The sequence below is a fragment of the Chelonoidis abingdonii genome, chromosome 1, assembly GCF_003597395.2.
Source record: "Chelonoidis abingdonii isolate Lonesome George chromosome 1, CheloAbing_2.0, whole genome shotgun sequence".
Taxonomy (NCBI): domain Eukaryota; kingdom Metazoa; phylum Chordata; order Testudines; family Testudinidae; genus Chelonoidis; species Chelonoidis abingdonii.
Window position 1 is genome coordinate 228,206,016 of NC_133769.1, and position 14,486 is coordinate 228,220,501.

At 39.8% G+C, this 14,486-nt stretch overlaps 1 protein-coding gene and 1 long non-coding RNA gene across 3 annotated transcripts in view; one reads left to right on the top strand and one right to left on the bottom strand.

Annotated features, from left to right (window-relative positions):
- Positions 1 to 10,663, top strand: part of EIF1AX (eukaryotic translation initiation factor 1A X-linked) — a 20,392-nt gene extending 9,729 nt beyond the window's left edge. For both annotated transcript variants that reach the window (XM_032778001.2, XM_032778002.2), the window contains 4 exons: positions 5,966 to 6,016; positions 7,858 to 7,939; positions 8,054 to 8,145; positions 9,506 to 10,663. In XM_032778001.2, the coding sequence (XP_032633892.1) occupies positions 5,966 to 6,016; positions 7,858 to 7,939; positions 8,054 to 8,145; positions 9,506 to 9,511 (231 nt within the window). In that variant the 3' untranslated portion in view covers positions 9,512 to 10,663. The remainder of the gene's footprint in view (positions 1 to 5,965; positions 6,017 to 7,857; positions 7,940 to 8,053; positions 8,146 to 9,505) is intronic.
- A 990-nt stretch (positions 10,664 to 11,653) lies between these two features.
- LOC142045847 (uncharacterized) lies at positions 11,654 to 14,259 on the bottom strand. Its single transcript, XR_012654748.1, has 2 exons — positions 13,282 to 14,259; positions 11,654 to 12,383 (listed from the first exon to the last, which is right to left on the bottom strand). It is a non-coding gene; the product is annotated as an uncharacterized LOC142045847 (long non-coding RNA).
- Between the last annotated feature and the right edge of the window lie 227 nt (positions 14,260 to 14,486).

Here is a 14,486-nt window from a genome sequence, read left to right on the forward strand (position 1 = left end):
AGAGAACAAAGGGTAGGAATAAATGGTAAATTCTCAGAATGGAGAGGGGTAACAAGTGGTGTTCCCCAAGGGTCAGTCCTGGGACCAATCCTATTCAACTTATTCTTAAATGATCTGGAGAAAGGGGTAAAAAGTGAGGTGGCAAAGTTTGCAGATGATATAATGTAGAGGTTGTGAAGGCTAGGACTATAACAGCGTTTAAAAGAGAACTGGATAAATTCATGGAGGTTAAGTCCATTAAGGGCTATTAGCCAGGATGGGTAAGGAATCGTGTCCCTAGACTCTGTCAGAGGGCAGAGGTGGATGGCAGGAGAGAGATCACTTGATCATTACCTGTTAGGTTCGCTCCCTCTGGGGCACCTGGCATTGGCCACTGTCAGTAGACGGGATACTGGGCTAGATGATCCTTTGGTCTGACCGAGTACGGCCATTCTTATGGAAAAGAGGATAAGTCGGTTAAGATGGGATAGAGATGCTGCTGGTGCTGCTGCTGAAGTTTAAACTCAGAAAGAAAAGTCCTCTAGTTCACAGTCTTCGATGCTATCAAAGGTGGTAGTAACTGTCGTCCCAGGCAGTGCTTGGGATTCATCTGGAGCCTGTAGGCATGGCAATATCATCTGGACCACTGCCCCCTTGCCCCCCCCCGCCACCTGTTCTAGTTACGACATCTCTTAGGTTCAAGATGAAGGCCTGAGGTCCAATGGAACAGTGGGATTGGCATCTGATTGGTGAAGCTTCCTCAAGTAGCCTTTATCTGTTCTTTTGTTCCTTCATGCTTTCCCAACAAATTTTTTCTTTTAAGGACCCAAGAAAGGAGTGATGGGTATAATAGTCTAACCCAGGGATCAGCAGCCTTTCAGAAGTGGTGTGCCAAGTCTTCATTTATTCGCTCTAATTTAAGGTTTCGCATGCCCGTAATACATTTTGACGTTTTTAGAAGGTCTCTTTCTATAAGTCTATAATATATAACTAAACTATTGTATGTAAAGTAAATAAGGATTTTAAAATGTTTAAGAAGCTTCATTTAAAATTAAATTAAAATGCAGAGCCTCCCGGATGGGTGACCAGGACCCGGGCAGTGTGAGTGCCACTGAAAATCACCTCGTGTGCCACAGGTTGCCTACACCTGGTCTAACCTGTCACTATTTTGTCCACCAACTAGGCCTAATATTTGACATACCACTTTTGGCTCATTATCCTCTGGTATCATATCTCCAGTTTTTTAATAGGCATAACTGCAACACAGTCCTTGAACCATATCAAAGTGGCCTTTTTGTTTAGACGAATTCAGCTATTCTGTTTACCTTTCATACCTTTTCCCATCAACGTTTGTTGTTATAAACTATTGTAACCTCTTGTAAGCTCAAGTGTAAGTAGCATGTAAAAGGTTACAATTCAAGTAAATTTTTAGGCCCAACAGTACACACTGCCCTGTAATCTGAACTCTGAGTGATGCTCCAGCTTGACCCCAGTAGCCATTATGGCTCTGTGCTTCCAGATGATATGGAGCGATGTGGGTCCCCCAGTTTTGGGGTTAACTGCACTTCTGCCCTATCCTTGGTCTGCTTAAGGGACGTCCCTTTAGGACTCAGGCCTCTGTCACCTCTATAGGCAGGGACCTGCATTCCTCTCCCTCCCACCCAGGCTGGAATTCTTCTTTCCGTTCACTGTGCGTATCCCAGCAGGTCTAAACTTAGCTTAGCACCTGTAGTTTTTCTCTCTTAAGTGCTACAACAGTGAAGACCGGTCAGCCTTTACAAAGCAAAATACACTTATTTTTAGGACAAAAGCATTAGAGAAAATATATCATAAAACATCTATACAAGTCACCCGTCTTCCACATGGTAAACCTGATAGGTTTCAAAGTCCTTCAAATACTTTCAGCAGGGTTTGCCCTCTTGGTTACAATCTATCAGTTATCAGATCAAATATGAGGGCTCCTCAGCCAGTTAAGGCTGACCTTTGCTACTTTTGGCTCATTCTTTGTCTCCAGGACTTCTTGAACCTGTTCTGAACCAGTATATGCTATTCACCCAAGGGATGGTACTTCTCTACAGTTTTCCTGTTCCAGGTCTACAATAATTACCTCCCCTCCCCCCCCATTTTAGTTCTTAGAGGGAGCTGGATAACCTGTCAGTGTAAAATTTTTGGCTCACAAAGATATATTTAACATTTATAATGTTGGAACAATAGTCTCAAAAATATTGTATATATCAGTAACACCTATCACAGTATGTACACAGCGTGCATGGGTACACTAGGGTGAACTGTCAGATCACGTCCTCACTAAGGCCAAAGTTGTGTTCAGGTTGACCTTAGTGAACAGAAGCAGACTATGCCTGGCTTATACTTGACCACATCACCATCTCTTCACAAACCACCAGATGCACCTCTTCTCATAATCTAATCTGTGCCAGCTGCAAGTAATCCTTGACTCAGTCACTACAGCTGTCACTAACGTAGTGAAGAATAGTCTGAGTTTATGCTAGCAGCTGAGAATATAGTTAATAAAATGGCATACTCACCAGTCTTTCCTCTTGCCTGTTTATTATAGGTTCACATGGACTGTGAAACATACTTACAGTATATCCACAGTGGTCCTAGTCATCTCTGGGTGGGGCATCTCTGTGTACCTTAACTCTGTATTTCCGGGTTTCTGAGGTTAAAGTTTAGGACCATGAAACATTCTGGGCAGGTCTAAGACACTTCTGGTCAACGCTGTCTCTGCATTAACAAAGAATTTGGCAGTGAATACAGCAGAGTTTTAGTGTTGATCAAACTGAGAATGTTGTTTTGTAGTCTGAAATTAGGAAAGCCAGTTTAGTAAAATGCTGATTACCAACCAAGATGCTTATAAATAAAAGGGTTAAATCTCAGTTCAGCTTCATTTACACCCACTTTAAGGCTCCTTTTCACTACCAATTTGGTGTGCAGTCTCTATAGCATAACTGAGATCCAAGCCCAAAATCTCTGAAATTTTTCTTCAAATATATTTTGACAATCATATGAAGAAAGTAGTGCCACTTTCAGGCTGCTGATTTAAAGAGAACTTCTGTGGATTATTTTTAACAGTAGGTGAATTAGTAAAAATCCATACTGCATTTTAAATCAAGATACTTCTAGGTTCATGTTCTCATACATAACATACTTCAGGTTATGTTCTCAATCAAGGAAGCGGAGTTGGAGTTGTAGTAACTTTCAGTTGTGGAAAAACGCATCCCAGCACAGTCCACTCAATTCATTGACACATTCTGGATATTAAAGTGTCTGTGTAATGACTGCTTTTGTAACTCCATTCTATTCTACTCAACTAATTTTAATCGTAGGACTGGAAGGGACCTCGAGAGGTCATTTACTCCAGTCTCCTGCCCTCACGGCAGGACTAAGTATTACTTAGACTATCTCTGACAGGTGTTTATCTAACCTGCTGTTAAAAATCTCCAATGATGGAGATTCCACAGCCTCCCTAGGCAATTTATTCCAGAGTTTAACAACCCTGGCAGTTAAGTTTTTCCCAATATCCAACATAAACTGCCCTTGCTGCAATTTAAAGCCATTGCTTCTTATTCTATCCTCAGAGGTTAACGAGAACAATTTTTCTCTCTCCTCCTTGTAACCTTTTATGTACTTGAAAACTGTTATGTCCCCTCTGTCTTCTCTTTTCCAGACTAAACAAACCCAGTTTTTTCAGTCTTCCCTCATAGGTCATGTTTTCAAGACCTTTAATTATTTTTATTGCTCTTTCTCAAATTTGTCCACATCTTTCCTGAAATGTGGCATCCAGAACAATACTCCAGTTGAGGCCTAATCAACGTGGCACAAGAATTACTTCTCATGTCTTGCTTACAACACTCCTGCTAATACATCCCCAAATGATGTTTGTCTTTTTTTGCAATGGTGTTACACTGTTGACTGACATTTAGCTTGTGATCCACTTTAACCCCCCAGATCCCTTTCTGTGGTACTCCTTCTAGGCAGTCATTTCCCATTTTGTATGTGTGCAACTGATTGTTCTGTCTTAAGTGGAATACTTTGCATTTGTCCTTGTTGGATTTCATCCTATTTACTTCAGGTCATTTCTCCAGTTTGTCCAGATCACTTTGAATTTTATTCCTATCCTCCAAAGCACTTGCAACCCCTCCCAGCTTGGTATGGTCCACAAACTTTATAAGTGTACTCTCAGCGCTGTTATCTAAATCATTGATTGATATATTGAACTGAACTGATATCTGCAGGACCTCACTTGATATGCCCTTCCAGCTTGATTGTGAACTACTTGGAACTGCTTGGAAAACCGTTCTTAAAGAGTAGTTATGCACTTATAGTAATGGTAACTTACAGATCCCTTGGTTGCCAGCCAGGCTTGCAGAGGAAAGTTAAGTACAGTAAAAACAAAAAAAATTTACACTAACAGGCAGGACATGTGATCAGTTGACTAGATTATGTCTTTCATTTCATTCACACATCTAGATAAAGACATAAAATCCAGTTCCCTGAGTCTTTTTTATGGTGTATGCTCTGTTTGGGAAAAATCCATTTAAGCAAGGAGCCTAACAAGTCCTACCACACAGTCAAGTCTGTGTCTAATATCTGCGTCTGCAATAGATCTTATGTGGCTAATTTCTACATAGTCTGCATCCCTGTCTAAGTGATAGGAGATGCACCTTTCTCACTGAGGGTTCTCTGCCTGTTATGGTACAAAAAAGCCTCCCATTCACACCATGAATTACAGCAGTGGTTCTCAACCACGTGTCCAAGGCCCCCAGGGGGGCTGCCAAGCAGGGCCAGCATTAGACTCGCTGCGGCCCAGGACAGAAAGCCAACAGCCTGCCACAAGGGGCTGAAGCCCAGGCCCTGAGCTCCGCCTCCCAAGGTTAAAGCCAAAGTCTGAGCAGTGTAGCTCTGCAGGGGCCCCTGTGGCATGAGGCCCTAGGCAATTGCCCTGCTTGGTACCCTGCAATGCCAGCCCTGGCTTTGATATGCAAAAAAACAATTGTTATGATACAGGTGGGCTGTGGAGTTTTTATAGCATGTTGGGACAGGCCTCAGAAAGAAAAAAGTTGAGAACCCCTGCATTACAGGATGTCAGTAAGTATTAGGATGCCAATAAACTTAATTTCTAAATATTTATTTAATGCAATATCATGTTTATACCAGTTACTACATTAGTTATTTGAATTGCAGTAGTGCTTAGGGATCCCTGACTTGAAGCCCCTTACCATGCTAGGCATTGTACAAATGCTTAATGAATGGTTCTTGCCTCAAAGAGTTTAAATTTAAATCTGAGTACAAGGAAAGACTCTTTTTCCTTATTGCAGACCTCCAAAACAATGTAAACCATTGGACTAATGCACAGTGAATAATTCAACATTTTTAATCTTCAGTTATTTTAATGTGAATTCATGTCATCTTTGAAAAATGACCCGTTCATAGTATCTCTTTAACGAATAAAAAGTCCAACTTTTAGAAAATCACTTTAACATAGTCACTCAACAGAAACGGTCCAGGTTAGATTTCTTGCATTTTCTCTTCTGCTTGGCTTCTTCCTTTCATTCACTTTAGTGTGAAGTTTTACTTTTCTGTGCACGGACCCTTTGTGGAACTCGGTCAATAAAATGGTTAGACTTCCTTTGGCCTACTCAAATTTAATGGCTTCCTAGCCATCCATAAGGCTGGAGACATTCTAAATCACTTGATTTGCTGCGGTGATGGAGTTCTGTAAATATGCTTGGTCAACTATTACCCCCACCAACAGTAAGTTATGTAATGTAATATTGAAACCAAGTGTTAGGAAGTGGGGATGTATTCTGTTTGCTTGTTTAGGAAAAATAGTGTCTGGTGTTTGTTTTAATATTTTAGTAGATCCAAGTATAGTGTTTGAACTTATTGCTGTTAAATTGCAGATGGACAAATGTGGATTTGTAGAGGTTTTTTTAAATGAATGTTCCTTGTTTCTGACTTTCAGGTTTGGATAAATACATCGGATATTATATTGGTTGGTTTAAGAGACTACCAGGTAAATATTCTTCTTGATTTAGCACTTGTATGTGTTGTAGTACATAGCATGGATTATGGCTTAAAGGGCACTAAAAGTCTGCTAGAGAGCCTTGTGCAAATAATTTCTGCTTAACTGGCACTTACTGTATGTTTAACTGTATCATCTTAAACATGCTTCATATTTGATTATTTTTTATATTTGTAATACAAGGCAAATTCTGTCATGGGTAAATGGACCAGTTTTCATCCAAATTGCCCCTTTAGACCATGTGTGTGTGGAAAATGACCTATGGCATCAGAATGCCTCTGACTTTTTTAGAACTGGCTGCTTGGTGAGCTGCTCCTGTGCATTTCACTGGCAAATGGAGCAAAGTAGGATGGTATGCTGAACTGTGACAGCTGGCATCCTATCTGCACCTGTATTTCTCTTTGTGGTCCAGCAAGGGCTGCCTCTGTTAGGCTTCTGGCTGCTTTCCCTCGCTCTCTTGTGTGGAGACCTGGTCCTCACTCCCCTGACTACAGTGTGATATTTCCAGCAAGCTAGACTTCCTAAATAGGCCCCCGAGTTTTGTTTTAAGTTCATAATAGCTTTAGCTCAAAACAAGCGTACATATGGATAGTCTTTCCTTTACACATCTTGAGCCTTTACTCTTCAGATTCTGGGAATGAGAACTCAGTAGACAACGGTCCCCTCAGGTAGCTTCAGAAGGCTGGGCTTTTTCTCCACCAGAGATGAGAACTTGCTTTCACTTGCCCATGGAGATTCCCCAGGCAAACCACTTGACATTGTTTGGCCAAAAGTCCATTCTTGTGTGGCCCGTTGTTCAATATAGTTCTTTAAAGTTCATAACATTTCCAGGGCTCACAATATAGGTCTGTCACATCTTATGTGCATATTTCAGCTTTACGCGGTCGGCAAAAAACAAACAAAAAAACCCAACAATTTTAATACTGTACCTGTAGTGTGGGCGATTCCGCCCGCCATTACACTCAATGTAATTTTGACTATATGTGATTTTCGCTTTACGCGCTGACTGCAGAACATAACCCCAGCGTAAGATGCGACAGACCTGTAATACATAACCTTTGCATTTGATACAAAGATGCTTAAATTTAATTCATTACGGTTTGTCAAGGATATTGCAGAAAATTGCCATGTCTGTCACACCAGCCACTTCATTCAGATAAATGTATTCTTTGAGCCCTTTGCTGTTCAAAGAATCCTGCCTTGATCTGTCACTGAATCCAGAGACTACATTAGTTTTTTCTTTAAAATGTGTGGCTCTAATAGTTTCCTAGAGTAACTATATGTTGAGTCCAATGAATGGCAGTTATATCAAATTTTTAATGGGCTGTTTTCATAATAAGTATACGTTCAGTGAATGCAGTTTGATACCTTCAATTATTGGAATGTGAATTTTGTTGCTAATTGAATTAGGAAGATAATTATATTTAATTATATTCAAAATAGACTTTCAACAAATTAACAGCCCATTAAGAAATATTTTCACATAGCTTCATAGATAAAATTTAGACTGCTAATGCTAGCTAAAGCTTTAGCTTTGTGATATATGACAGATGTAGATGTACCTTGAAAAAGACTAGTTTAGAATGCTTAACAAAAATTGGACTTCAGGGAGGGAAGACTTATAATATTCTGTACAGTAGGTTTACCTCTTTGACTTGTAGTGGCAAATTGAAGAATAGTTGAGAACTAAGGGTTTTGTGGGTGATTTCAGGACATAAGAATTGAAAAGATTCAACTGTCCATCTAGCAAACACTTTGCTAACCTATCATTTTTAGGAAGTGGAAACCTTTCTAGAATGGTAACTAATTCAGTCAAATGTTCTCTTACTTAGGATAACAAGGCTGATGTCATTCTAAAATACAATGCAGATGAAGCCAGAAGTCTGAAGGCATATGGGGAACTTCCAGAACACGGTAAGAATCTTTCAAGATCAGATTGGAAGTCAGTAGACATGAATGTGGTCAGTAGCCCACAGTGAATTGTCAGTTTGTATGTGTGCATTAACTTTTTTGAAACTCTCTATTTAGCTAAAATCAATGAAACAGACACATTTGGTCCTGGTGATGATGATGAAATCCAGTTTGATGATATTGGCGATGATGATGAGGATATTGATGATGTAAGTAATAAGAATACTACATTTGGTTTCATATATTTGAAGCATCAACTCTTTGATAATACTGCGTTGTTTGTTACTTAAGTAGTAACGTATTTAGGTAGCATAATGTATTAAAGCTTTGAAGTCTTCAACTGGGCTAGATATTATTTCTGAAAGGCTGTCCAGTGACTAAGTGAAATTGGTCAAAAATCCTGTTCTTTGGAGTTATGGCATTTCTTGCAGACCTCTGCATAGTCACAGATCAAAGATTTGTAGGATGTCATACAGTGAATATTGCTTCAGATTTTAATAACAGAATTTCATACCTGTCAAAGTTTGATCTTTATTACTGTTTGTGGGAGCTAGAAATAAATTATCACATTATGGTTGCAGGAATGTAGTCAATCTCAGCAGCCACTATAGATTAATCAAGTTAATGTGACAATTTCAGAGCTCTAGTGCAGTGGTTCTCAAACTTTTTTCATTTGTGAAACCCTAAAATATTTCAGATGGAGATGGGGGACCCCTTTGGCAATCTTAGACATAGTCAGCGGACCCCAGGATGAAAACCATTGCTCTAGTGGACAAGCCACCCTCAAAATGAACAGTGACTCAAAATCCCATCCTCTGATTCCTCAGGCGAATTCTGAAAACAGCGTGCCATGTCTTATGAACATGGAATTTTAAGTGGGGGAAAATGTGTTCTAATGTGCAGCTGAGACTGTTTATTAATCATTTTTATATAGTATAAGATGGGCACAATACTGTAAATTAGGTGTAGCAGGCAGAGAGGAAGATTTCTGCCCAAAGGATAACAGGGCAGAATAAAACAGCATGAAGAAACACTGTGAAGTGTTTAGCATGCTTCCAGTTTCTTTTTAATTCAGTTAGACTCTGAGTAAAATGATCTCAAATTCACAGTGTGAAAAAGTTCTGATTTGTATGCTGGGGCATCTTTGTAGTAGGGAGATTTAAACAGGAACCAGTTCATTTTGCCGGTGACTTCTTAAACTATATTTGTGTTTTTTGATTTGGAACTTTACCTCACAGCTCAGATTATTTTTCTTTTTGCTTCTTCTTCAGGAAAATCATAGCCCTGCCTTTTTGTATTTTATTGTTTACTCATTGGGATGATTTTACATTGATCATTAACTTCCCTAGGGGAGATGAGTTGGGAAGGAAGGGGCAAATGATTACGTACTCATTAACAAAAAATGGAAACTGGGGGCAAAAAAAAAAAAATTTGATTGTGAAATGAGTTGTGAATCTTCCATTCTCTAAGATAATTTATTAAAATACATCTTAAAGGTAGAATTGTTTGTTTGCTCACATGGTCAAAATTATCTTTCTCACTATGCTGTCTTTTTTCCCCCACTTACAGATCTAAATGAAGCTAAGAGGTTTACATTCCAACTTTTTTCCTCCAAGGATTATTCTACATTGATACATTGGGTAAAATCCCTTTCTTTTTAAGAAGACTGAAGCATCAGTAATGAGTGTAGCTTGTTACATCAAATGAGAATTTATTTTCAATGTTTGTTTTAAAGTATTTATATTTCTTTAGAAACAGATAATGCTGGATTATCTTAAAGGCTAAATGAAATGCCACAACTATTTTGTCTTTTCACAAATTAAAGCTCTTACATCTGGATGGAAGTGAGACAGAGTAATATCTGCTGTAAAAGTCTGCATTTTTGCCTCTTATGCATTCATCACTACATTTCGAGTTAAACCTGTATTTTGAAATAAAATTGTTTACCCTGTAATTATCATGGATTTTGATTAAATACTCAGTTCAGATTAGTGTCCAATCATACTATGCAGTCTCTTTCTGTATACCCTTGCCTTGAAGTTAACTTGCAAAGATTTTGATAATCTAAAAGGAAGGCGGAAATCTGCATTCAAACGCCTAATGCATGGGTCTGCTTTTCATGTTTTAGTAGAATGCTGCTATTTTTATAATAGTTTTGATAATTAAGCACTCATTCTTTCAAAGATGTAAAGTTGCCACAATGAGAGAAAAGTAAATGTAAAAAGTAAGCAGCATCTCAAATTTGCAGTTGTTTAAAACTGTTACATATGTTTGAATAGCTTTTCCGTATTTGTAAATGCAGTATAATACTGTAGTTGCAGAAATTAAACACTGGGTGGCACCCAATTTAACAGACATATTGGTACTAAACATTTACAGTTTTTTGTACTGAAACATGTATAAAATAGTTTTCCCTCAACAAAATAAATGACTAGCATTCTTGATGTGTTAAACATACGTAGAATATTTTTACATTATAGAAAGGTTATGTTAAAAGTAGAGTTTTATTTTAATCTAAGTTCCCTACATTGTAAGGTGCAACTTTGAAAAAGTTATGTAAACTTTGAATAACTGAATATAAATGAAAAAATTAAATTAATGTCAAATTCTGCAAAATCTCTTTATCCAGAATTAACCAGTAAGACAAACTAATGGAAAGATTCTCCAGCTTCTGAATGGAAGAGTCATAGCTAAAAAGTTGAATAAAGACTAACATATTCCTGGAAATATTTTCATGTGCTAGCATTAGTTTGCGTGTCTTTTTAATAATGTATTTTGAGTTTAACAGTTGAAAGCAGAATGGGGCTCTGGAGAATTTTTAATTTTCATTCTGTGCGGTGTAAAATTTGATTTTTGACATTTTGTATTATATGGTCTGATAGGCGTGAAGTGACTATAGCTTTAAAAATGCAGATTGGTCTGATTGCTTTAAACAAGATTTTTTGAACACTCTTGAATATTCAAACAAACTCCCTTAGAGCATGTAGCAAAAATGTAACTTTCTACCTTTTTCTCCCCAGTGTACAGTAGGTTTCCATTTCCCTTGTGCGGAGTTGGGAGTCACTACAGGGACTGAAAAATTTTCTTCAATATTCAGTATATTTGCAAAACTTATTTTATATATTGTGATACAGCATGGCCAGAGGGCAGCATAAGAGTGTTAGCAGGGGGCCTTATTCCCTGCCAAGGGAGGAAGGTTTGCTTTAGATTAACTAGAGCACCTGACTTCACTTAGAGCACCTGACTCCAGTCATGGGATATAAACCCCTGCTTCAGTCAGACAGGGGGTGGTAGTTGAAGGAGAAAGGTTGGATTGGAGCAGAGTGCAGATTGCAGAAGAGAAGAGTTTGTCCAGAGAGAAATAGAAGGTTTGGAGGAGTGCTGCGGTGGATTGGGAAGCCCAACAGAAACCCTAGGTAAGGGGCACCAGGCTTGTATAGAAGAGAGGCGAGAAGCCCTTCACAAGCTGACGGGTATGAGAGGGAAGTAACCCAGGGGAAGAAACCGCTAGTCAAGTGGTTCACCACAACCCCAGGGCCCCTGGGTTGGGACCGGGAGTAGAGGGCGGGCCCAGGTCCCTCCCTCTCCACTCCCCTCCTCCAAGGACACTAGGGGAGTGATTAAGAACTGGTTCAGAGGCAAGCAATATCGCCCTGAACCTACCCCAGAGAAGAGAGAGCGCGAGACCCAGCAGAACAGTACCGGCAATTTGCCACAATATTTAAATAATTTATAAAGAATTTTACAGTCCTGCTGACTTCTGAGAAAAGAAAATATATTTGCATTACCCATGCACCCTTCTTGCTCTGTTGGTTTGCATTGAGTGTATTCACTTTTGAAGTCCTTTTTATGCCTAAATTTCCAGCAATTCAGGATCTGGTTTTAATTGTTTCATAGAGCCTGAAGTGAGCAAGAATTCATAAACCATTTCCTCCCTTCTCGTTTATCTTTTCCCGTGAGTGCCCAAATGGGATCTTGAACACCTCCTAACATGGTTGAGCTCTTAAAATTTAACTAGAGGCTTGGCACAGAAAGCTTTTACATCATCGGTCCTGTCTTTGCTTGTGCTGTTTTTTCCTAATACCAACTACCTATGAATTGGCTGAGTGTCACAACAGATAAAATGTGGGCATTAACTTTAGAATGCTAGAACTATCCATTGGAGAAGATTCAGTGGTGATGACTAAATCATCTTGCCTGTCCACATACTGAAGGGACTGCTGTTAGGGAACCTGTATGTTTTGTTCAGATGTGAATTTACCATAATATATTGTGACTGGGAGGAACGAGCCAAATTTTATACTGATTATCTTCATTTGTTGCTGGGAACTTTTATTCATCATACAAAAGTCCACCAATCTATTACCATCTGTATTTCAGCTTGGGAGCAGAACTGGACCTGTCAGTCACTGGTAGCTGGCGGATGCCCTGCCCCCTGAAGTTCTGCCTGTTCTTATGTGCACCCACAGTGGCAGATGACATAGCCAGACCTCCCTACTGCAGAGCTTTTCTGAGGGGAAAATTCCCGACTTCACTTCAAATTTTTGAGTAATGTTTTGGCTTAGCAAATTGGCTGTGTGATTCCTGTCTCTGTTCTAGGGCTTCATTTGCATTTTAGGGAGATTATGCCCTCAGTTTTGTCTCTCCATCCATCTTATGCATATGCAGTGTTTTGGTGCATTTTCAGAGACTGAGCAAGGCTGAGAAAAGCCAGAGGCAAAAGGAAGAGTCGGTTCTTGCTTCACCTGCTTAATGTCTCATTGTGGAGCTTGACTGGCTTTATGGGCAAGCTGCAGTCTCTCTCAGCCAGTGCAAGCAGGGTTGCTTTAGCCCCCCAGTCCTGAGCAGAATTGGAAAACTGGGGAAAGCAGTTCCTGCTCCCATCTTGATGCCAGAAGGACAGCTTGCTAGATGGAAGATTAAGTCCCTGGAGTTCATACCACCTTTTAACTGTTGAGCTCAGTCTCATCCTCTCACTCCCCTCAGTGTAGATGGTGGAAGATAGTGGACTCAGCACAGATACTGCTGATGGCAATGTGTGCAGTAAGGAGTCATTGGACCCAGCTCTTTCTTACTGCCACTATCTCTACAACAAGCCTTTTAAAGGAGCTCTATTGATAACCCAGGCTGAGGTCTATAGGGGAATTGCAGGCCCATCTGGATCTCATGCAGTAGAAGGGCTAGAGATGAGCTGTCTATCCTCAAACCCCAGGCCACCAGTACCTGCCTTGAAAGCCTAAAGATTTAAGAGGCTCATGTGGGAGAGAAAGGAACAATACATCTGACCCCTTTGAGGAGAGGGAGATAGTTAACCACTTGAAATACTATTGGAGCAATCTCAGGACCAGTTTTTCTCCCTTTAAATAAAATCAGCAACTAGTTCTCCTGCTCATCTTCAACATGTACAGTATGGTAGATCAATGCAGAAGAGACCAAGCCATAGCCATGTGGTAATTCCTGTGGCTTTGTATGCCTATTGGGTGTGGTGAATTATCTTTAGTCAATCCCATGCTTTTAATGATCCAGAAGTCATATGAGACCTATCCAGTAATTCAGGTTATCCCCTTCATCTCTTTATCACATCCATTGATGTTGATCAGGGTCCCACTGTGTATCTGCTACGTCAACTGAATGTAGCAGCAAGGTTTTGTTTTAAGAGACCCACCTATTATTGAATTAGGTAGAGTGATCCTAGCTCTGATGCCAGCTGGGTTTAATGGAGAGATTCATTCATCTCTTAATTCAATCCAGGGAGTAGATTCCAGATACAGGCACGCTACCTGCAGGAACCAATGAATCAGAGAAGTCTTTGGAGCATCTTTCCTTCTCTGGATCAAACTTGTTTTGGTTCCAGCCATCAGTGTGTTTGACAGCTGTTTTCCTAAAAATAAGAACATGATCACCTGAGCCAAGAGTAAAAATCAACTTCTTTAGTCATGGGCAGAGCAGAGTTTCTTCTTTGTATGCATACTGCCCGTCAAGGGGGAGATGGATACCAAGGCTTACATATCAGATGTTCCCCCTGCTCATGTTAGCATAGAATGTGCATCCAGAAATACTTTATTTCATTGTAAGTCAGGGTGGTGGTGGTGATGGTTGACTTTTTTTTTTTTTCTCACCTAGAAAGTAGTCTCCTGCTTTGTGACCTCTCTGTGTATTGGACCTAGAATCTGCGGTGGTGAACAACCTCTTTCAAAGCATGGCAGTATCTGCGCTGTATATCTTCCTACCTTTTCCATTTCCCTAGAACCATACAAAAGATAGGAAGGAGAAGCAGCAGCGATACTATTTATGCCTTTCTAACTAAAGAAGCTATGGCTTTCTGGCCTAACATAGCATTGAACCATCTCGTGTCTGTTTCAGAGGATGTCTGCTACTGCAAAAAACTAATCCTCCACCTGGAATCAGACAGGGTCAGAATGGATGGTTGGATAAAGTTCACAGACCTGAAAATCAACAAATAGAACTTAGTCTCTTGGCTGGAGCACAGGCCATCATTTAACAAAGTGAAACACAGCCCTGAGTTCCTGCAAGAGGGTTTCAAGCAGGT